The sequence below is a fragment of the Saccopteryx bilineata genome, chromosome 1, assembly GCF_036850765.1.
Source record: "Saccopteryx bilineata isolate mSacBil1 chromosome 1, mSacBil1_pri_phased_curated, whole genome shotgun sequence".
NCBI lineage: Eukaryota > Metazoa > Chordata > Mammalia > Chiroptera > Emballonuridae > Saccopteryx > Saccopteryx bilineata.
Genome location: NC_089490.1, coordinates 360,121,591 through 360,145,705, shown reverse-complemented (window position 1 = coordinate 360,145,705; position 24,115 = coordinate 360,121,591). Strand labels below are relative to the sequence as shown.

At 45.1% G+C, this 24,115-nt stretch overlaps 2 protein-coding genes across 12 annotated transcripts in view; one reads left to right on the top strand and one right to left on the bottom strand.

Moving 5' to 3' along the window:
* BTBD10 (BTB domain containing 10) overlaps positions 1-5,492 on the top strand; it is a 110,421-nt gene extending 104,929 nt beyond the window's left edge. For all 5 annotated transcript variants that reach the window (XM_066251004.1, XM_066251005.1, XM_066251006.1 and 2 more), the window contains exons 7-8: positions 19-129; positions 4,364-5,492. In XM_066251004.1, coding sequence (XP_066107101.1) covers positions 19-129; positions 4,364-4,674 — 422 coding nt within the window. In that variant the 3' untranslated portion in view covers positions 4,675-5,492. The remainder of the gene's footprint in view (positions 1-18; positions 130-4,363) is intronic.
* A 1,153-nt stretch (positions 5,493-6,645) lies between these two features.
* Positions 6,646-24,115, bottom strand: part of BMAL1 (basic helix-loop-helix ARNT like 1) — a 108,195-nt gene continuing 90,725 nt past the window's right edge. For 5 of the 7 annotated variants that reach the window (XM_066250995.1, XM_066251000.1, XM_066250998.1 and 2 more), the window contains 8 exons: positions 22,425-22,671; positions 20,894-21,000; positions 19,323-19,473; positions 18,360-18,448; positions 16,513-16,621; positions 13,041-13,134; positions 7,981-8,083; positions 6,646-7,314 (listed from right to left, as the gene is read on the bottom strand). In XM_066250995.1, coding sequence (XP_066107092.1) covers positions 7,154-7,314; positions 7,981-8,083; positions 13,041-13,134; positions 16,513-16,621; positions 18,360-18,448; positions 19,323-19,473; positions 20,894-21,000; positions 22,425-22,671 — 1,061 coding nt within the window. In that variant the 3' untranslated portion in view covers positions 6,646-7,153. The remainder of the gene's footprint in view (positions 7,315-7,980; positions 8,084-13,040; positions 13,135-16,512; positions 16,622-18,359; positions 18,449-19,322; positions 19,474-20,893; positions 21,001-22,424; positions 22,672-24,115) is intronic. The other 2 variants (XM_066250997.1, XM_066250999.1) reach the window with 1 other exon arrangement.

Genomic DNA, 24,115 nt, shown 5'->3' with positions numbered 1-24,115 from the left:
TTATCTTTTTGTTTCCAGTTATTTATAGCACAAAATTATATAGATTTTTCAAGTACATTGAAAACAGAGATGTGGCCAAATCAGTTTTGAAGGAGAGAGGTCTTAAGAAGATTAGATTGGGAATAGAAGGTAAGACATTTTCATTATTTTCTGTTAATTTTTTTGTTTTTGAAAAAAACAAAGTTAAAAAATTAAACCTCAGTCCCGGCTGGTTGGCTCAGTGGTAGAATGTTACTCTGGTATGTGGATGTCCAAGGTTCGATTCCTGGTCAGGGCACTCAGGAGGAATGAACATCTGCTTTTCTACCCCTCCCCTCTCCTTCCTCTTCCTCCTCTCTCTCTCTCTTTATCTCTCTCTCTCTCTCTCTCTCTCTCCCTGCCCCCCCCCTTATTCTCCCTCCACCTCCCACAGCCATGGATGGCTTGGTTGGTTCGAGAGCATCGGCCCTGGGCACTGAGGATGGGTCTGTGGAGCCTCTGCCTTAGGTGCTAAAAATAGCTCACTTGCAAGCATGGCGCCAGATGGGCAGAGCATCAGCCCCACATGGGGGTTGCTGGGTGGATCCCAGTTGGGGTGCATGTGGGAGTCTATCTCCCCTCCTCTCACTTGGAAAAAGAAGAAGAAAAAAGTTAAACCTCATTTAGAATATAGTTTGAATACTTTGAGAAAACCTCAGATAAATGATTATCAAATGATCATGCAGTAGACTTATAAATAACAAGTCAGCTTCCTTTATATGAGAAGATAGGCCATTAGAAATTTTTATTCCATAAGATTTCCTAGAAATATAAGAGCTATGAATTATCTTCTCTGCTATAGCTCACCCTAATGCAGTGGTTCTCAGACTTTTTGAAGTCGGGGCTCATTTAAAATCCTACAAATACAAAAAATAATAAATATATATAAAAATTAGAAAAATAAAATCCTACAAAAATTATAGACACACTATATACAAATTTCTGAGAAATATGTTGTAATAATTAAGTTAAATATTAAAGAAAAAATATAAAGTCCAAGCATCTTTTTATGGTAATTAAATGAAATAAATATGACAAAATTAAATTTATTCTGACATTAAAAAATATTTTTGTTACATTTTTTGAGTTATGCTTTTTAGAATCTGTAAAAAAGAGAGGTTACAAAATTAAAAAACGACAAAAGTTATCTTTTTATATATATAGATACATTCTTAGTAAGATTTAGTAAATTTGGCAGGTCCCGGCATGAATGTGTTTTTTCATTCTTGAGTTTATGAGAAACATGAGCCTGATGTGTCCTAGCAATTTCTTCAATGTTTGGGCATAGATTTGAAAGGCAAACTCTTATTTCCTCTTTAATACATTGAAGAATTCCTCTCTTTTTACTCTTAGTTGTGTGAGGGTAGAAAATCCTAATTCACATTAATAGGATGTTGAAAATTGTAGTAAAATGTTCAAAGCTTTTTTAGATATTGCCACATATTCTTCTTTTATAGAAATCCAAAAGGCTTCAAGAAACAATTCTATATGTTTAATCATCAATCCAAACCCCCCACCATACATATCATCTTAACTTTACACCAAAGGATAGAAGAAACTTGCCTCCAGTTTTTCTGGGGAACATGGGGGGTAGTGTAAACAATCCAGCACCAGAGCTTAACAGCCTTTTGCAACCTAATCAGGCAAGTGAGGTGAGGGGTTGGGCAGACTGTCAGCTTACAGCCAATCCCCACACCTCTATCCCCCAAAAATCTAAACTCCAAAAACCCCGTTGGTTCTTTGGTCCCCAACACGCACATATTTCTCTGGAATACCATAGGGTGCACCTGGAAATCTTCTAGGGCGCACACTTTGAGAACCACTGCCTTAATGCATTGTTTTGACTGAGCCCATACATTTTATAATACTTTTTATTTTATGCTTTAAATGAATTTTTCCATATGCCACGTCAGATGCTTCTTTTATTGTAAAGTGCCCTTAGTAGGAATAAAATATCTTTCTTGGCATTACATGGCACAGTGTAAAGAATAGAGGCTTTGAACCAGATTGTTTGTGTTGACATCCTATGACTTCATAGCTGTATGACCTTGGCCAAGGCATTGGCATTGAACTTTTCTGTGCCTCAGTTTCCTCATCAAAAATGGGGGTATTAATTAATACTTTATAGGGTTATTGTGAAGATAGAAGGAGTTGTACATGAAAAATACTTAAAACAGAGCCTGGCATGCAGTAGTTTCTCACTCTGTGTTTGTAGAGGTGACAATGAAGATAATGGTATTGATCAGTGACCAGTCAAGTTGTTAGAGATCACAATACAGCAGATCCTTGAACAATGTCATTTTGTTGTTTTGTCAAAACATTGATGAGATGCCATACATAGGAGCTAAACTCTTGTTTATATCAATTAGCCTATGGTAAAATTGGTTTCATTATATCATTTCCTTAAAGTCACAGAACCTATTGACAGCATTAAGTGAGGACTCACTGTATAAGCTGCTGAGACATATGGAGAAGTGTGACCAGACACAGTCTGTAGGAGGAGACTTTGGACTTAAAGTAGTGAGATTGCTGACACATTAGTTTCTCAGTGTCTTCTGTAATTTTGCAAACAATGGGATTTAGCTGCTTGGTCTCAGCTAGAGAGAAAGCAACTGGGAGTTGCTTTAGGTTGGGAAAATAGGATGGCCTCGGTAAGGAGGGGACATTTCAGTTGAAGCCTGATGACAAATAGGTTGGAACCAAGTTATAAAAAAGCTTTATGTACTATGCTACACCTTCCCCTTTAAGCATGAGAAAACTATCGGTAGTTTTTAAGCATGGCTGCAATGTGATTACATTTGTGTTAGAGTGGTGATTCCATGGTGGAGAATGGATGAGGTGGGAATTTTACTGACTTTCTCACAGTCCAAGAGGAATCCAGGAGAAGGGAGTGGGATGGAGACCTTTCTGATCGCTAGTGCTATCCTCCAGGCAATAGTTGACTGGAAGTGGGAAACACAGAAGACATTCAGCAGACGATCTTTAGGTTTTTAGCCCTGCTTGCCCCTGTGCCCACCTCACTTCAGCCATGTATGCACACTCCACACATGGCTAAATATATATACTAGCTACCAGTGCTGCCTACGTACATCTCCTTATGCAATAATCATTCATTGAGTCCCGGCTATGTGAAGCCTTTCTATTTTTTTCTGATTCTAACTATGATCTAACTATATGGCCCATGGGCCAGATCTAGCCCATTCCACTGCCTCTTTTTTATAAATAAAGTTTTATTGGAACATAGACATGCTCATTCCTTTATGTATTGTCTGTGGCTGATTTCACTTCACAGTGGCATAGTTTGAGTAGCTGAGACAGAAACCATATGGACTGCGAGCCTTAAATACAGGAATGGGCAAAAGTAGGTTTACCATTCATATGGACAATAATACAAGAAGAAACCCTGTTTTGCATACTCACAACTGTACACCTACTTTTGTCCACCCCAGTGTCTACTGTCTGGCCTTTTACAGAAAATATTTGCCAATCCCTGGTCTAAAAGCAATTCTTGCTAGTAGGAAGGAGGGAAGGGACTCATAATAATTTCTAAGGCGATTATGTCTTTGGAGAATTGCGTTACAGGGTAAATGACTGAAAATCTTCTAAAACTAGTACTGTCCTCACAAAATTTAGGAGATACTTCAAAATGAATACTAAGTGAAAAAATATCCTCTAATTTTTGTGAGCAGTATAGTTGTTACTTTTCAGCGATTATGATACGAAGGAAACGATAATTAATTAGGGAAAGCTGCTTTGAAATTGCCAATCTGGATGAACTGCTTGGTTGTTGGGAGGAGTAACATTAAAATGACAGATGGGGTGAAAGTACTGGCTTTGCTTACCTTGGTGCAGAAGGACCTGTAGCCAGTGAAGCTGGAGAGCTCTGCAGCTCTTTGTCATTTCTCCAGAAAAGGAAAGAGAAAACCCAGAGCAATATGAAGATGAGATTTTGGTTTAAGGAAAGTAGAAAGCAAATTTGGCGGTAAATTGCTCATCCTGAGGCCAGGGGTTTAGGGATATTAAGGATACACAGCTAGAGCCCAGATGCACTAGTTTCATATAATTTTATTTGGGACCCATCCTTTCCATGCTCTTAAAGAGTATTTTTCTGGTGGTTGGTGTACTGAATAGCTGCCAGGATGGTAGCTGGATTGTGGCTTATATCCGGGTCTCAGTTTCTGGCTGTAGCACTAATGGTTAATGGAATAGAATGTTGGTTTCCTTTCTTTCTTTGGTTTGTTCAGGAGCTACAACAGAAGAGCCCTTGTTAGGCTAAATTAGATGAGAAAGGGGGGGTGTGTGTGCGAGTGTGTATCCTCAGTTTTAAAAGCCGTCTCTTCTCCAGGTTATCCGACCTATAAAGAAAAAATAAAGAAAAGGCCTGGGGGCCGCCCAGAAGTGATTTACAACTATGTTCAAAGACCCTTTATTCGAATGTCCTGGGAGAAGGAAGAAGGGAAGAGTCGGCATGTGGACTTTCAGTGTGTAAAGAGTAAATCTATCACCAACCTCGCAGCAGCTGCCGCAGACATTCCCCAAGACCAGCTGGTGGTCATGCACCCAACTCCACAAGTGGACGAGCTGGATATTCTCCCCATCCAGCCCCCTTTGGGCAACAATGACCTCGATCCCGATGCACAGAATCCAATGCTGTGATGCTGATGTTTCTTGAAACCATAGCATGCTACTCTTCACAGTGACGTTGCACTCCTCATTCTGCACTGCAAGGCCACTCTTTTCATCATGAGATGCACATAGCAATGTTTAGGATATTGCAGTGTAGGCTTTTTTAAAGACCAAAGGTAGCTGAATGGTTTTTTAAATGAGTACAACTAGCATCCTGAGGTTCCAGTTATATAAATGTATTTGTTTACCAGTAGGTTTGTGAAATTGGTTCTTTGTATGGGGGACAGTCCTTTTTCACACATCTAGATCTTTCAGAAGTGGTGGAAACGGGCAGCTGGGGTACTTTCAGTCTAGATTGATATTTGTCACACCTCAGATAAAATGCAGAATATTACATAGTTGCACTTTATAAATGGTGGTTAAATGGAACTGTTCAAGCCATTTTTATAGTTGTGATGCACAATGTAACTTAAATAAGTGCTTCTATCAAAGTATTCCTTCAATAAAATGTGTATAGTTTACTGCCCATGATGAGCAAAAAAATGAGTATTTATCACTGGGCTTATTTGAATGATTAGAACGAGATTCAATGCCCATATCTCAACAGTTCAGTTATCGCCAGTGCCCTTCACCCTTTTAGAGTGAGTCACACGCAGGGAGTGTGAACATCAGGGGTGGTTTATTATCCAGTCTGCCTTACCCTTAATCCGTTCACAGATATTTATTTACTAATGATCTTTTTTTCTTAAGAGTTATGGTATAGGAAAATGAAGTGTTTGTTCTTCATTTATTAAATGATTGTAAACTCGAGTTTTTCATCAAAATAAAATTCCATTGTTTTAATGTTTCTGATCAACTTTATAACCTTGACCATTTTAGTCTCATAATTAGCAGACTTTCTGTCTTGGTGTCAATATAACTAGAAAACAAATAGTAGCTCATGGAACTCCAATTTGGTTGGTATATGTGTGATGAGGTACAGATTTCCTACTAATTAGAAAAGACTATATATCCAAAACAATGTAAGATTTGAAAAAAACATTTTCTAGTTTAACCTGATGTGAAGCCCTGGCTGGTTGGCTCAGTGGTAGAGCATCGGCCTGGCGTGCAGGGGTCCTGGGTTCGATTCCCGGCCAGGGCACACAGGAGAAGCGCCCATCTGCTTCTCCACCCCTCCCCCTCTCCTTCCTCTCTGTCTCTCTCTTCCCCTCCCGCAGCGAGGCTCCATTGGAGCAAAGATGGCCCAGGCGCTGGGGATGGCTCCTTGGCCTCTGCCCCAGGCGCTAGAGTGGCTCTGGTCGCGACAGGGCGATGCCCCAGAGGGGCAGAGCGTCGCCCCCTGGTGGGCATGCCGGGTGGATCCCGGTCGGGCGCATGCGGGAGTCTGTCTGTCTCTCCCCGTTTCCAGCTTCGGAAAAAATACAAAAAAAAAAAATAATAATAATAATAATAATAATAACCTGACGTGAAGGGTGAAATACCTTGACTAGATCATATAGTAACCTTAAGTTTCAGAGCCAATTTCTAACACTGATTCAGTGCTTTTTCCATTATATGTGCTGCTCTGCGTAGCATGTTACTCAAAATACTCTGTGACCCAATTGAAGAAGGAATCAGAAGTAGCTAGGTGCTTTGGATATGAGGTCATACAGTATTGGAAGCCATATAGCTATGAGCTCTGGTAGAGAGGAGCTGGGGTTGAGAAGCCAGTGTGTTACATCTCCTCCTGAATCTGTCATTCAAGAGGATTAGGGTTTTGTGTTTAAACAGTAACATCTTTGTTCTCAAGTAAAAATTGCAACAATTTGGATTTAACTATTTTGACAAAATAACTACACTTTTAACACAGGGAAATGATGTCAGTCCCAGAATTGTTCTGAAGGCCAGAAAACTGTAAATGTTATTAGCATGGATCATCCTTAAAACCCACTGTAGAAAATTGATGATCAAGCCCTGTAGCATGTAGGGTTTTTTCTAATTATTTGAAATGTGAACAGTATGTATAGAACAAGGGAAACATTTATTAAAAATATTTAACTGTCTAATACATTATACTTTAACCCATATTTATAGTAAAGGATTCTTACAAGGAAGAATAAACGGCTTTATGATACAATCAGTATAAGAAATATCCACATGGGGGACTTCTTTGTAGTGTAAAAACACCGTACATTTGAAATGACCATTTGCATATAAAAGCTACCAATGATGCTTTTGTGCACAATGATTAAAAAATTCAACACAAACAGAATCCAAAATATACAATTAATGCAAGCTATCCACAGCTAGCCCGATAATCACTGATGAGGAAACACTGGAGCAGGCTTCGTTCCACTTTGTCTGAAGTTACACATAGTAAGATTGACTTGTATCAATGGCTCCAAGATGGCTTTTATGAAGACAGTACATAAAAGCTGTTCTCTCCTTACCCAGTAAGCTTCACAGACTGTAAAACTCCACCAGTAATGCACTTTGATACTGTAGCTGTTGCTAAAACAACATGTAGTGTTTACAGCGGCCATGGCAAGTCGCTAAAGTCAACAGGGCCACCCAGCCCAGCATCTGCTTCCAAGAGGCTCATAATGACAGCCATTGCTGCTTCATCATTACTGGGACTACTTGAGCCTTGATCGTTATCTATCATGTCTATGCCTATATGAGGGTTCTCACCTGCAGGAGGAGATAAAGACTGATTAGTGATAATACCCAAGTGTGTTTACTTTAGGAAGCAATTCTCAAGTACACTTTCATTAAGAAAGTTATACCTAACAGGATCAGAGAGACTACTCTTGGTGCTACATTGCCACATATATATACTTGCCCAACTTTTTAGGAACACAGTGCTTAAAATGCAATAAAGATTTGCATTTAACTCATTTTGATATTGCGATATAACCAATTACAAGGATGGAGTTACATGTAGAGATTAGGAAAAAAGATCTAGAAAGATAAAGGTGAGAGAAGTAGATTCTTCATTGCAAAATGACTTTTCAGTACTCCCCGAAACGCTCACTGGTCACCCTTCTGGGCCTTATTTTAAATCCTTTGTCGGCATTTCCTCTGGAGAGACTGTGCCCTAACATAGTGGGGAAAAGCCCGTGTCTTACGCTGCTATACTCCCCTGAGTTCCAGGGACACATCTGGACACTCCATCAGAACTCAACTATTCAACTGAACTTCAAAGTAAAGATTTAAATGAATTTCAAACTTTTACTTTGTTTTCATCAAATTTTTAGAACTAGCTTGTTTGGTACATTTACATTCACATTAAAACTGACTTAGTGCCAGGTGTGTTGCAAGCTCACTGTAATGGAAATAAGTAAGGATGCCACTTACCAAGAATAGAAGAACTATCAGAATATGGATAGCCTGGGTTCTCCTGAGCCTGCCCTGGGAGTAGGCCACTGGAAGGAATGTCTGGAGTCCCTCCATTTAAAATCTACAAACAAAAGTGAAAATTTCACATCACCAGCAGTTTTGGTATCAGCATCATATGCAGTGTCACCAAGAAAAAGAATTGCGTTGAAAAGAGGAAGGAGGGAGAAAAAAGCATCAGATGGCTTCGATTTACAAACAAGAACTTACTAAGAATGGTCTCATTAAGAAAAAACCTCTACCCCAAACTATTATTTTCTCTTCATTAGATTCAGCCAACACAGGCAATGTAAAGGCTGAATAAATTCCCCGAACATTCAGTTGCCTTGGATCTTGCTGCTCCTGTAAGGGAGTAAAACTTATTACAGCAACAAGAAACAGGACCTGTTAACAGCTCTGAGGAGTCACAAATGAACTACAAAGCACGAAAGAAGCGAATCTCATCACCAGTTAACTTCAGGTGGCGACTATAGTAACCAGTGGTTTACATTCTTTATAGGCCCTGAGAAGCATTATTATCACTCCTCAGTAGCAGAATTTTCATTCTGTCTGCCCCCATAGCTTCCTTCCCCTGCCTAAGTCTCATAGAAAAGCATCTTTGAAAAGTATTTATTTCAGGAGAGGCAGTGATTTCAGGCCTCGCCAGTAGGTGGCATTAAAACTTCCTTTACAGCAGGGGTAGTCAACCTTTTTATACCTACTACCCACTTTTGTATCTCTGTTAGTAGTAAAATTTTCTAACCACCCACCGGTTCCACAGTAATGGTGATTTATAAAGAAGGGAAGTAACTTACTTTATCAAATTTATAAAGCAGAGTTATAGCAGGTTAAAGCATAAAATAATTACTTACCAAGTACTTTATGTTGGATTTTCGCTAAGTTTGGCAGAATAAATCTTTATAAAACAACTTACTATAGTTAAATCTTTTCATTTATACTTTGGTTGCTCCGCTACTGCCCACCATGAAAGCTGGAATGCGCACTAGTGGGCGGGAGGGACCAGGTTGACTACCACTGCTTTACAGTATCTCTATACTTCAAAATTCTGGCCTCTCCAGACCCCTTTACACTCATTAAAAATCGAAGACTTCAAAGAACTTCTATTTATGTAGGTAGGCTATATTTATCAATGTTTAGTGTATTTAAAGTTAAAACTAATAAATTTTTTAAATATAATAAAACTGCTGCATGTTAACATGAACAGCATTTTAATGAAAAATAACTACTTTCCAAAACAAAAAATTAATGAGTGTCATTGTTTAACATTGAAAAAAAATCCAATGTCTGCCTCAATAGAATTTGATTGAGTTCTCATATTTTTTTCCATTAGTCTGTTTAGATATGTTGTTTGTGTATATGAAGGAAAGCTGGCCTCCCATAGATACGTAGTTGGAAAAGAAAGGTGTATCAAATAATTGTGATATTCTTTGATATTACATTAAAACTCAATAAGTGGAGGTTTCTCAAAAGGTTAGCTGCAATGTGGTATCTGAAACCATATCAGTGAAATTTTGTACTCATGTTAAAATCCATTGGTATATCCATCTTAGGATGGATCTTTACCTTTTCATGATTTTTAAATACCTTGCATTGGCACGCTGCCCATCCTGGGAGCACACCTGCACCTTTCTCTTCCTCCTCTTCTTCCCTTTCAGGCGTGCATTTCCTAAACGCTAAGGGTCCCCACAAGACTTGCAGTCGGTCAATAGGCAGTGGGCTAACCCCCTGAACCTGTCTGCAAGGCCCCCTTTTTCCTGACTTTTCAATGAGCTAAAGCAGCCCTGCCTAGGCTCTCCCACTGCTTCTTCTATCCTAAGCTCTTGTTTCACTGTACACAACTTTAATAAAATGTGCTCTCAAAATCAACATTTAAAAATAGATTGCCTTCATTGGTCATTTGGAAAATACTAGTTCATTGAGTTCTTTAGATCTTCCAAATGTTGACAACATCAAAACATCACCATTATTAATATTATCTAAATCATCAGGAATATCTTTTAAGTTTTGGAAGGCTGTTGAACTCAAAGTAGCAGAAGTTCTCCAAAAATTCTAATTTCTGCTTGAATGCTGTAATTTTATCATTGGCAACAAACACTGTCAGTTATTTCCCTTGAAGTCAGTTCCTTATAATGTCTGCCAGATACCAAAGTCTGAATGGCCATAGCTTACAACAGTAAAAGTACTGTGCTATGAGGGAAGCAGTCCGTTCAGCTCACCATGTGCACACCCACACGAGCACTTCTCAGACAGAGTCACACTTCAGGATGCGGCACCGGTGCCTTACGCACACTTCCCATTTTGTAACAGTAGTAAAAAGGTTTACTCGAGGGTTTTATAAAAGTTATTTTTACTGCTTCATTAAGACATTCTTAAGTGAAACTCAAGGTTTTTTTATTACCTTTTTTTGTGAATACATGGTGATGAAAAAAATACAACTACTAGCACAGTTTTGTGTTACTGCCCTGATTTTTGCAAAAGCACTAGGACTTTTACCCAACATTGCTTTTGTACTACCGATTCATGTAGCAACACAGAACAAATATATATTTTAGTATTCTGAAGAGTTGGACCTTAGAGCCCTGGAAGGATCTTGCTCACAGGTGACATTGAAGGCACAGCTGTTTTACCTGCACCTTGTTGCCTCCAGATGTGCAGCCACCCCTGCAGCCTAACCCCACTGGAACTGGCAAGATAAGTGGCTCATTTTCAGACCTAAATTTGAAAGTGACTGGCAATGGCTGGAATTGGTGTACAATTTACTGCTGCTGAGGACTCAGAAGAGAATACCCAGCATCTCTTCTCTCAGACCCCCTGCCATAAACTCAAAGAAAATACATTCAGAATCTCTTCTCTCAGACCCACTTCTATAAACTCAAAGAAAAAGAAAACTTTTTCATACATGCTTTAAAAATGGGGCTTTGATGCAACACACTATCTCTGGCAGTTCCCAGTATGCAAAGCATCAGAAGTCACGGGACCTGAATGTATAATTTGGAACCATACTTACTAAGAAAAGCTGGGCTAATCATTTAATACTTGGGAGCCTGGATTTTGCTTCCTATAAAGTTGTGAGTTTAGGGTGAGAGAATGTATATTCAAGTTTCCCGAGTAATATTTAAGCATTATACTGGATTGATAACCTGACAGAACAGAGTAATGGGATTCTTGCTAATACCAGGAAGTCAAGTGCCTGAAAATTCAGTTGAGGAGTAGAGAAGGTGAAGCAGTCTAAGGAGACAGTGGATCCAGTATGGAGAACCTGAGGGTGTAACACAGGGGTCCCCAAACTACGACCGCATGCGGCCCCGAGGCCATTTATCCAGCCCCTCCACACTTCCGGAAGGGGCACCTCTTTCATTGGTGGTCAGTGAGAGGAGCACTGTATGTGGCAGCACCGCAAAGCGCAGCATCGCTCACGTACAGTACTACTTCCAGTGACGCGGGACGCATGCGTCACGGCTCCAGAAGCGCGTCATACCACTTGTTACGGCTAGCAGTGACAAATATGGAACCGGACATTGACCATCTTGTTAGCCAAAAGCAGGCCCATAGTTCCCATTGAAATACTGGTCAGTTTGTTGATTTAAATTTACTTGTTCCTTATTTTAAATATTGTATTTGTTCCCGTTTTGGTTTTTTACTTTAAGATATGTGCAGTGTGCATAGGGATTTGTTCATAGTTTCTTTTTTATAGTCTGGCCCTCCAACGGTCTGAGGGACAGTGAACTGGCCCCCTGTGTAAAAAGTTTGGAGACCGCTGGTGTAACAGTTGCACAGAGCTAAGAGCACACCTACAGGCGGGTGGGGTGAACAGAGCCCGGGCCTCATCTAACTGATGCTATTTTCTGCATCATTAGCAAAGGCCAGGCACATTCACATATTATCTCATCATAGGAGTTCATGTGCAAAGATTCCGGCCATCTCAACTTATATTAGCCCCACTATAAAGAAAGTTAGGGCTTAAAAATGGTACAGCAGTACAGAGCTAGCATATGGCAAAGCCAGGCTTCAAACCCAGGTCTGTGTCTGACCCTGCTCTTACCCATGAATTCACTGACTCTGAAACCTTTTTTGGGGACTGGGGGTGGAGCAGAGCCATATTTCAAACAAACTTGACAGATTCATACAGTAAAGCTGCCCTGGTAGGAGACACAGAGTCCTGACCTTGCCCACTCACCAGCTGGCTCTGCCCAAGTACTCAACTCAGCACCACAGCTCCTGGCCACCTGCGCCTTTAGAGGAGCCCGGTCTTGAAAACCCTCCTCCTGCTTTTGTTCTAGTTTGTGCCCTCGGAGCCCCACCTATGTACATTGCTAATACACTCTCTGTGTGGAAGACGGGAAGGAGGACTTCACACCTAAAGATGCTGACCTCCGGGTCTTCCTAACATAATAACATCAGGCACTAAAAATAGGTTTATGATTTACAGTCACATGGGCCTAGACTTGTAAATTCTGTGGCAAAGATGAAACAGATGAGTGGTTTCTAAGCCTATTTACAGTGTAGCCTTCTAGCCAGCTCTTCGTGAGGGCTGACCCACGTGTCCCCATGCTGTCACATCACAGGGAACCCGGAGGCAGCCCCAAGCGCTCTGCACCTGCCAAAGCACGGCTGCCCTGCCTCAGCCCTGCGGGTGGTGCCGCTGCTTCCAGTTCCTGCACTAGACATGCGGGGTATTTTCTCTCTAGAAAACTCCTGGCAGAGAACTGGGTAGTTTTCTCTGTGGTACTCGCTCACTAATCCTTCTCTCATGGGAGCTCTTAAATTGTTCTCCCAATGCAATGGATAACTCCTCATCGCTTGGAATCATCTTCTGCTTTCCCCACTTACATGGAATTAATTTCAGGAGGTCAGCAAGCCATCCTAGCCTCACACAACATGCATTTACTTCAAGGAGGAAAAAGGCGGTTTCAGCAACCTTGGTTGTAATCGTATACTCTCACTCCAACATTTCAGAACTTGGGCATGAGGCTCTCTGGGGGGAGAAGGGCCTGAGTCTGAGAATCATCAGCCTTACTTACCTTCTTGCCTCCGGGAGAAGAGACATCAGGGGGAGGTGTACTTGTGATGTTCAGTGGGCTGGAGCCACAGCTGGAAGGCGATGACCCCCTTATCCTGTCAGAGAATAGAGGGGTTGGTTACAGTGCCTTTCCCGTTTTTCAGTGGAGTGTGTGTGTGTTTTGTTGGGGGGTGGGTAAGAAGATTGAAGATCTAGAATAGGAATTGGCAAACTCTGTAAAGAGCCAGACAGTAACTACCTTAGGCTCTCTAGGCCCTGTGGTCTTTGTCATGATCAATCTACTGTGCCCTGTAGCTTGAAAGCAACCATAGACAATATGTAAAAGAATGGGTGTAGCTGTGTTCCAATAAAACTATTTACAAAAGACAGGTGATAAGCAGGGTTTATTCTATAGCAGAGGTCAGGAACCTTTTTGGCTGAGAGAGCCATGAATACCACATATTTTAAAATGTAATTCCGTGAGAGCCATACAACAACCCATGTACGTTAAGCATTATCCAATAAAAATTTGGTGTTGTCCCGGAGGACAGCTGTAATTGGCTCCAGCCACCTGCAACCATGAACATGAGCGGTAGGAAATGAATGGACTGTAATACATGAGAATGTTTTATATTTTTAACATTATTTTTTTTAATTAAAGATTTGTCTGCGAGCCAGATGCAGCCATGGAAAGAGCCACATCTGGCTCACGAGCCATAGGTTCCCGACCCCTGTTCTATGGGCACTTCACTGAGAAGTCAGACCCTGGAGGCAAGCATCTCACTGACAAAGCCCTTGGATTAGGGTTTGGATTTCAGGTTGGAATTTCAATTAAGTGGCCAATCTTATTTCCTCCCCAAATCCAGATCTCAGAGTTGGAGGGGACTTTCAAAGTTCAGTCTCCATCTTTGATGCCATGAACTAGAATCCACAGCAAATCATTTATCTTCTTCCCTGCAGACTCTGTAAGCTGAGTAGTGAAGACTCTCAGGAAATGGAGGGGCCAGGAGGGCCTGGCCACACCTAGGAAGTAACAGGCAGTAGTAGCAGTTGTCATCATCATCTTCTAAGCTGATGAAAATGGGTCCAGGCCCTTCTTGGGTACCGTATTTCTCAGCGTAGCAGGTTTACAGGGGGAAAGATTTATCAGTCCACAAACTCTCATCAGGCTGACGGACCTCAGGAAAGGCAGCCACGGGCGGCACTGAAACTAGAGTTCAGGGAGAGTATGGTGGCAGCTGTGTGACCACCAACCAGGCTCTTAGCTCTGGCATGGATGAATGCAGCTTTGGGGTCCCCCAGGGGCCCGTCCTCCACTGCCAGCAGCCTTCCGGCTCTTGGCCTGTACTGCCTAGCTCTGCAGATGTGTGAATGAACGAGCTTCCCTAAGGCGGGATACGGTGGTATACCACGCACTCCGAGCACGCACGTGGCTACTAACTGCTGACAGAAGTCCTGCATGTCTCCCCCTTTCCTTACTTATCTCTGTGAAACCACTATTTCCCCAGGTTTCCCATCTTAGAATGGCCTTCTCATCATTTCTTGTTTCATCTTCAATATCTAGTTCTTAAATTACTCATTTCTCCTTTGGAGAGTGCTGTCACTGTAGGATGGGCCTCATTCCTGAGCTGCCAAGCAGACTCACCTCATCCTTCCTACTTCAACCCAACTCCCACAATGCTTATTAGCAGAACACTTCGGAAACCTGTTCAGCATTCCACAAAGAATAGGGTCTTAAAACTTTTTTCCAGTCTAAACTATTTGCCATCATTTCTTAGTAGTACTAGAAATTTCCCTTCTGTGGCTCCTTCCTACAAGAGGCTGCCCAGTTAAGTGGCCTGCTTACTTTTTTTTTTTAAGTGAGAGGAGGGGAGATAGCGAAGCAGACTCCCGCATGCAACCCAGTTGGGATCCACCTGGCAACTCTGTCTGGGGCCGATACTCAAATCCAACCAAGCTATCCTCAGCACCTGAGGCTAACGCTCAGACCAACTGGAGCTATCCTCAGTGCCCAGGCTGATGCTCAAACCAACTGAGTCACTGGCTGTGGGAGGAGAAAAGGGAGAGAAGAGGGAGAAGGAGGAGGCGAGAAGCAGATGGTCACTTCTCTTGTGTACCCTCACTTCTCCTGTGTGCCCTGACTGGGGATCGAATCCGGGACGTCCATAGGCTGGGCTTATGCTCTACCCACTGAGCCACCGACCAGGGGCGGTGGCCCGCTTCTTGACCCTGAATATGCCCTCACATGCCTTTCTATCACCGTAAAGAAAGTGGACTTCTCAAAGACTGTAAGATCCTTGAGGTCAAGGGCCATTTTATATTGTTCTTGGATGGTCTCGAGCAAAGCACAGGGCAGGTACTGGCTGACGGTGACTGGCTATCACTGCATACTCCCCCACAGCTGCTTTCTGAAGGGGACTTGAAGTCACGTCTCTCATTCCTGCTGGGCTGGAGCAGAACTGCCACCCCTGGGGAGAAGAGCCCCACTATGGCCAACCAGGAAACAGGGTCAGCCTCCCCTTCTCTGGAGAGAATGCAGCGGCAGCAGGAAACAGTGGCCATTTCCCCCTTTTCCTATGATTTATGACCCATTAAGTTTGCACTCCTGAGGACCTGGCTAGCACCCTCTCCATTCCCCCAATTCAGATGGGCTTATAACAACTACTTCCCTCTCAATGACTGCTCTTAAAGACTGAAACTAACAATTACTGAGCACTCTCTATATGTCAAGTTCTGTCTAGGAACTTTCCTGAGTTCTCTCACAATCCTACAGCAAGCACTGTGAGATAGGTTTTGCCTCCTTTTCACGGCTTAAGTCAACAGAGGCCAAGAAGTTAAGTGAATTTCCTAAGCACAGGCAAGTACAGGCCCAGGATTCAATCCAAGTAAACTGCTTCCCCTTCTCTCCTATGGAAAAGAAGTCCCTTCCGGATGGAGCTTCTATTAGGAGCTGATCTGATCTGCCTGGTCTCTATTACTTGCCCAGGGCAGCTTTTTGATTGAAAGAAGTGGATGCTGGGTTAAGGCCCAGATCACTCCTGCAGCTCACAGCTCTGCTGCGTCCAGTAACAGTGTCCATCCATCCTCACCGGGAAGCTCCCTGAGTCATACAGCAGGTAATTAGAAAGTTGAGCCTCCCAAAGAGTTCCCTTGAGCTCTGGACTGTCTGGGTTTAGCCTTTTTACTTAAATAAAGCAGGATTTCTCCATCTTGGCACTACTGACATTTTGGACTAGAGAGTTTGTTGTTGGGGCGGGGGGTGGGCCGGGGGCGGCAGTCCTGTGTGCTGCAGGATACAACTGTTCACATCCAGCTGTGTGCGATGTTCAGAAAGCAGCATCCTGGCCTCTGTCAAGACATGCTTAGTTGCAACCTCCCACCCATTTGTGACAACCAAAAATGTCTCCAGACATTACAGAATGACCCCCGGTGGGGGCAGAACGCCCTGGGCTGAGAACCATGGTCTAAGGGAGCACCAAGAAAATGTCACCTGCCTGTGGATTTCCATGATCTCCTCAGCAATCATGCGGCCGATTTTTCCTGCCCCGGCTCTGGTTCCCCCTGGAATCCCCGGAACAGTGGGGTGGGTCCTCTTTGGGGCACCTACAACAAAGGGATGTGGGAGTGAGGATCGGGGAAACCGAGGAAGAAATGCTACTGTGTGGTGAATTAAACTCAGTTCATCCCATGATCCGCCTGACGTTCGACCTTAGGGTTGTGCCCCGAGGGACGTGAGAGCCACAGCGCGGCAGGAAAAGGCTCGTTTCCTCGCAGGTTCAGAGGCCAGAGCGCTGACATGAAGACTAACTGATGCATGCATGCAGCATACACTTACGGAGCACCACCGTGCTGCAGAGATAGGTCAGACCCTGCCCTCGGGGAGCTCACAGGCTAACGGGGTGGCAGACAGGATGTGTGACGGCTGGGGCAAGGTGGCAGAAGCTGGACAGGTAGGCATGAGGCACCCAACTCCTCCGGGGCCAGGTGCAGCTTCCTGGGAAAGTTCAACTTTGAGTCTTGAGCAAGGGAATATACCATATTTTTCGCTCCATAAGACACACTCCCCCCCCCCCCAAAAAAAAAAGTGGAGGGGAAATGCCCGTGCGTCTTATGGAATGAAAAATACGTTATTTTATTAATTATTTTAACACACCATTTGGTTCAGAATATTTTTTTTCTTATTTTCCTCCTTAAAAGCCTAGGTGTGTCTTATGGTCAGGCGCATCTTATGTAGTGAAAAAATACAGTAAATTAACTTGGCAGAGAGGGAAGAAGGGGGAGCATTCCAGGCACAGCAACCGATATATGCACAAGTACTGAGGCAGGACAAGATCTGGGAGAACACCCCGAGAGATTCGTCATGAGTGACTGTGGTAGATGAAACGGGAGAGGCGGGGCCAGTCAGCATGAAGGGCCTTGGACGCCAAACCAAGGTTTGGACAGTGTCCACAGAGGGACTGCACAGAAAAGGCAGTGACTTAGATTTGGTTATTGGAAAGTCCACAGCATGGAGTATTAATGACAGTGGTGGATGGGGGCAGGGAGCAGGGCAGAGTGAGACCAGGGCTAGGAAGTTACCTCCAGCAACCCAGGCTACAGATGAGGAGGGTAAAGTAGCAACAGTGGTGATAGAGGGGTTTAAGGAACAGGAGAGACAGGAGTTCGTGTTCAGATGTAATGAGAGAGAGGTAGGAGTCAAGGTTTCTGGCTTAACCAACCAGATGGGGGGGCGTGCAGAGAAGTTGGGATGTGCTGAATTTCTGGTGCCTTAGCGACTCCAGGTGGTCCCTTCCAGGAGGCAGTTGGGAGAGACAGATTTGGAGCTCAGGTGAGCGACTGCACATAGGAGCCATCCACAGAGAGAGGTGGGGGCTGAAGCCATGCAAGCAGAGGTGGTCCCGAAGAAGGGCAAGTCAAGTGCAGAGAGCGGGGGCCAAGCGCAGTCCTGCGGGGAGTGCCCCCCATCCCCCGGCACGGTGCGGGCATGGCGCATGCCTAGTGCGGACAGACAGCCTCCCCCACCACAGGAACCAGTGACAGGCATCAGAGAGCACTGCACCTCACAGCCACTGGGTGACACAGATGGAGGAAAGCGCAAGAGTGGGAGTCTGGTATTTCAGGGGCTTCCAGGATCCAGGTGGCCTCGTGAAAGGTCAAAACAGTCCCCGGTGTTCTAGGCTCAGCAGAGAGTGAGATGGCTGCGTCCTCTCTGCCTACCCCCTCGAGGCCTCCTTTGTTTCATGGAATATGGTGGCTGAGGACCCCGAATACTTGGGGGGGGGTCTTTTGGTCACAAGCAGCGTCTCACGGGCAAGCCCTGGTGCCCCCAGCACATAGTTACCTTCTCCAGAGGGCAGCATGCTGTCCATGCTGTGGGGGGACGCTGTGAGCTGCGGGAAGGTTGGGTCCCCGCCTTCCAGGACGTTGGCTCTGTGAACATCCCAGCAATAAGGAAACGTGAGTCAGGCCTGCTCAGAACCGTGCACCTTTCACCTTGGCCAAGGTGTCTGGTGTCTACTCTGGACCTGGACAGGCCAGAAAATGAAGTGTCTGTCTGAGTGGCTCGAAAGGTCTCCTTGCTGTGTGATAACATGATGGACAGCATCCTGGCCTTTGGCCTCACTGCCTGCCTGGGCTTCCTAGTTCATGGGGGACAAGTCCAGCAAAGGGTGGTGACTGCAGCAGCCCCTGCCACTGCTACGGGCCTCCTCTCTGCCAGCCTGCAGTGCGCCCAGGCCCGGCCCCACACTCAGATCTAACCACAGCTGGGGGTCTGGGCACCAGAGGGGAGGCGATGTGGGGAGCAGCCCCAGCCAAAGCAAAGGGCTTCCCCTTCCCTGCTCACCTAGCAGGTGGCACCTTTAGAAATGGCATTTTGAGCTGCCAGTACTCGGGCGACCAGCCTGATGGGCATGGATAGCCACCCATCCTCAGCTAAGGCCAATATGAGCCGATGCCTGGGTGAGCCTCTCATGGACTGCCAACCCTTCCCTCCACAAAGCACCGGTGGACGGCCAGGGGCAGGGTCGGGAGGTGTCAAAGGCTGGCTGCTTTATCTGGAGGGAAATGCTGCTGTTTTCCCGGAGCAGTTCCACAGACCGGGGCCCGCACGGCATGAGCACTGAAGCTTGTCCTTGTCAACAGCCCTTTTGGTTTCTGCCAATCCTGATGCTTCCCGGGACATTAGCAAGGTGGCATTCAATGATGCGACACTGGCTGTTGCCTGCATCCCCTTTCCCAGGGAAGGAGCCCAGGGCATTTCATTGTGAGGTGAAGGAACTTCTGATATAGGAAAAACACTTACAAAACGACAGTGTTGGTTGAGACAATGTATTCTACTTCCTTGGTCCAAGGGTTCATGAAACTGAACCATCGACTCCGCAGTGTGATGAAAGAACCATCTTTGATTTTAAACTTATAGCAGTTAGTTGTAATCTTGTCTCTTGTCTGTAAAACTGAAAATGTGATAAAACCATGAACATTGTTGTTTCCTCAGATCAGGGTATTAAACTAAGCAAATCCTAAGCTTGTCAGGCCCCGACACCATCTTTCTTTAATAAGCCAAGGGAGCCGGCACTTCAGACACAGGCCGTTTCTGAGGGGCTGCTTCAGAGCCTTTCGAGTCACTGGTGAATCTGTCCCCCGACTGCAGAGTGTCTGAAACGAAGGCTCCAGGAAATGACTGGCTGCACCACAGACACCCGACTGGACCAGCTACGACGTGAACACCAACTAATGAGACGGCAGTGAGCGTGGGGATCTGTTCTTTCCCCATCACAGAGCCTGAGGGCAGCGCAGCAGTTTTAGGACATCTGAGTCCAGAGAAGTCACTCATCTATTCAAACCTATTCTTTTATGTAACACACACAGAAGGAGCCCCTGTCACATGCCAGGCCCTGGAGAGAGAAGACAGGCTTTGATGCCTGCCCTCAGGACAGGAATGAGATGCAGCTATGAGGGGAGACTGGAGCTTTGAGGGGTGAATGCAAGTCTGCCAAAGGTGGGGGGAGAGCGTGGCAGTGCCCGAGTGGTGGCGGGGCGGGGACGGGGAGCTGTCTGGTCAGGCGGCTGCAGTGCAGGCCTCTGCAGGCAAGGACTGGGGCTGGGGTGGGGGGGGGGAGAGCGTGGCAGTGCCCGAGTGGTGGCGGGGCGGGGACGGGGAGCTGTCTGGTCAGGCGGCTGCAGTGCAGGCCTCTGCAGGCAAGGACTGGGGTGGGGGGGGGGGGGCGAGGAGGTCGGCCAGAGCCAGGAGGCATTCGGCCTTCAGTGTCAAGGCAGGTTCCATGCAGGAATGTGACATTGCCAGGTCTGATCTATCAGAACGTAAATGAGCTGTGGAAGACAGAAGATGGACTGGGGACAGAAGGGAGCAGGGAGGCCTGTCAGGGTCTGTCATGATTATAAGGTGGGCACAATAGCCTGAACCAAGGCCGTGGAGGTGGCATAAAGGGTCTTCTTGGACAGTCGTGTCCAAAGTGAATGAAGTGGTCATACAGGATTCTCTCTGAGGAGGCTACATACGTGGCCACACCATTAGTCAAGAGGAAAATACAGGCGGTGGTGCAGGATTCTATGAGAGAGAATTAGAACTGTCTGGGCCACACTAAATCGTACGGGGTCCTCTCAATAAGAGATTGTTGGAAATTAACCTGGCTGAGGCACAGAAAGGCTGGGCAGTCAGGATGGGTTATCTGTCAGGGGTGGAGGGGGCTGGGACCAGCAGCTCCCTCTCCTAACAGATATTCTGGCCTCTGGACTCCTTCCCGGCTGGCTGACTCCCACACCACTGGGCGGGTTTCTCTGGAAGATTATCTGGCCTAGTCTAGAAGCAGGGGAACATTTTAAACTTAAGATCCTCTGTGTAGCCCAGCTTACCTTGCCTATGACATTCTGCTAGATGCCCTATGTCATCTTGGTGAAAATATTCATAACATGATGTGCCTAGAAGTTCTTGTGGTAAATATGCCAAAATAGCTGTTGCCCTAGGTAGAAATATTAAAAAAACAAACAAAAAAAACCAAAGAACAAGCCATTCAGACAATAGTATATATATGTATACTTCATGCAACTAAATTACACCAAGGTTATAAAAACAGAGGGAAAGAAAGCAGAGAAGCCTTTCAAAGGGGCCATTATAACAAAAAAAAAATCAAATTTTAGGAGGTTTAAAAATGGTAACCATATTAGTTAGCCAAAAATGTGGTAGAAATCTAAATCCCAGTACAAACTTCTCCATTTTACTGCCTACTTTTTTATCAGGATAGCCAAACACCAGAAGCTCTGGCCACAGGAGCCATAGGACCTTGAAAAATGGCTACCTTCTTTTCCAGCATTTAGTGACTTTCTAGTACCAGAAAAATTATTAACCTGTGAATATTCTTAAAGGGCAACAGTGGAAAAGGAGTGGGACCTCTTAGCCCAGGTCTACTACCAATTAGTGTGAACCCTGGAGGAAGCCAGGCTTCAGGCTGGGCCTCGGTTCCTCATCCATAAAAAACGAGGCTGGGCCCTGGCCGGTTGGCTCAGCGGTAGAGGGTCAGCCTGGCGTGCGGGGGACCCGGGTTCGATTCCTGGCCAGGGCACATAGGAGAAGCGCCCATTTGTTTCTCCACCCCCTCCTTCCTCTCTGTCTCTCTCTTCCCCTCCCGCAGCCAAGGCTCCATTGGAGCAAAGATGGCCCGGGTGCTGGGGATGGCTCCTTGGCCTCTGCCCCAGGCGCTGGAGTGGCTCTGGTTGCGGCAGAGCGACGCCCAGGAGGGGCAGAGCATCACCCCCTGGTGGGCAGAGCTTCGCCCCTGGTGGGCGTGCCGGGTGGATCCCGGTCGGGCGCATGCAGGAGTCTGTCTGACTGTCTCTCCCCGTTTCCAGCTTCAGAAAAATACAAAAAAAAACAAAAAAAAAACGAGGCTGGACCAGATCAGGGCTGTCCAACAACTTCCTGTGTTTGTGGAAATGATCTGTGGCTAATGAGTACTTGAAACGTGGCTACTGAGCCTGAGAAATTTAGTTTTTAATTTTATTTAATTTTAGTTGATTGAATTAAAACATGAATAGCCATATGAGATTACCAATAACCCCAGGACTAGACACTCTTTCCCAAGTCCTGTTTTCCAGAATGCCAATCACAGTAATGGTCCTGGAACATTCCATATATGCTATGCCTACTATTTCTCTCTTGGCCACAGACATCAAACCACCATACCTAACCGCCGCTATGTAGCAAAGGATGACAGAAGAAATCTCTGTTTATGATAATACTCTCTCATAGGCTTCACTTCAGCAGAGACCCCATCACTTCCTTCTCTCTTTCAATTCTTAGGGAAACACGCTGATTGCCCAGTGGTCTCTGCTTAACTCTGGGTTGAAAACCTCCCACTGTTGTCCAAGGTAACATGCAGACGCTTACCTCTGGTCTACGAAAACAAACTTCCCGTCTATTGCATGCCGAGACACATACTCCATCGACTTCACCCTGATCTCCCCGTTCACCGGCTGCGGGACCACGTGGGAATGCAGTCGTCCTATCGCAACAAGGCAGCTGAGGTTACACCCCTCGTTGTCTGGTTCGTTGTCTTCGTCCAACCCCATTTTTGTGGGGGGCCAGCTTTTCAAATAGCCTGTGCTGTGGATTGTGCAGAAGCTTTTTCGATCTGCTAAGAAAGCAAAGTCCATGGTCAGTGTCAGTGTGGCCGTGCCATGAGGGGGAGACAGGGAAGGATGTGGGAGGAACTTCTGAGAATTCCTGGGATTTGGTGTGTATAGCCAAATATTTGGCATGAAAGAAAGAAAATGAAGACAACTCCAAATTTTTTAGTTTGAGTGGCTGCTGGAATGCTGGAATAGTCCACTGCCTTCAAGAAAAGGGTAATGTGTGAGAGAGAGGAAGAGAGAGTTCACTTCGGGACACAGGAAGTGTGGAGCACCTTGGATTTCAACAATAACATCCTTGTGGCGTGTCTGTCAAGCGTCACGTCAGTCCTAGTTATTGGGGACTGTAGAAAACAAATCACAGTGAGGATTTTACTCTTCTTCAGAAGTAATGGGAAACCTCCAAGGGTTTTAAGTAGGAAACTGATTTAAAAAAAAAAAAAAAAGATCTGCTTTTAGAAAGATCATTCCGGGTGCTATGTGGAGAAATGGAAAGTGGGAGGAGCCTGTTACAAAGACTGGGGGAGAGCTGAGCGTAGCCTGGAGTGAGTGATAGTGGGAGAGGGAGCAGAAAAACAGGTTTCAGATAACTTCTACAGAAGGAATTCATTGGGGGTGGGGCGTGAAATGGGGTAGGGGTGCCTTGAAGGCTTCTAGTGTGTGCAACTAGATGGAAAGTGGTTTACATTTTGGTTTATTGTATGTTTTTGCTGCCATTTATATCGTGGTTACTTTTACACCTATCATGTTTGAGGGATCCATTTAGATATCTAAGCAGGTAGATTTAATAAGCAGTTAATTTATGAATTTGGAGTTCAAAAAAGAAGTCTGGGTTAGAAATATAAACTTGGAAGTTATTGAATTATAAATGTCATTAAAAGCTAAGGGAATAGACAGTATCGTCCAGGGACCAAGCACAGACAGAAGAGAGAAGGCAGCCCAGGACAGAAGAGGAACCAGCGAAAACAGTGGAAAGAGAGCCCGGAGTGACCAAGGACGGGGAAGACAAGGAGAACGTGGCTTCATGGAATCTGGGGGAAGAGAAGACTTCACGATGGAAGGAAAATGAAAAGTGACTACTGCATTCGGCATGAAGGGCACTGGTGAATTTAGCAAGAGCGATTCCTCTGATGGGTTGGTGGGTTGCTCAAGCAGCAGTCAGAATTGTGATGGGAGTCTTCTTTCCCCAACAACTACAACAAACAGGATTTAAGCAGAGGAAGCCTTCCCACTACTCTTTGTCACCATGACAACACATCCGGGCTTTCCAACTCTCCCTGCTCCCAACTGCCCTACATTGGAGGTGGGGGGATAGTGAGGTCCTGGCTGCAGTCCTGGGGCCTGCGGCTTGGGCCAACTGGGGGACACTGAGCCGTGGCCCTACTGAGAACTCCAGTGTAGGAAGCAAGCCTCACCTGTAATAGGATTTTACAGAACTTTTAAATCGTT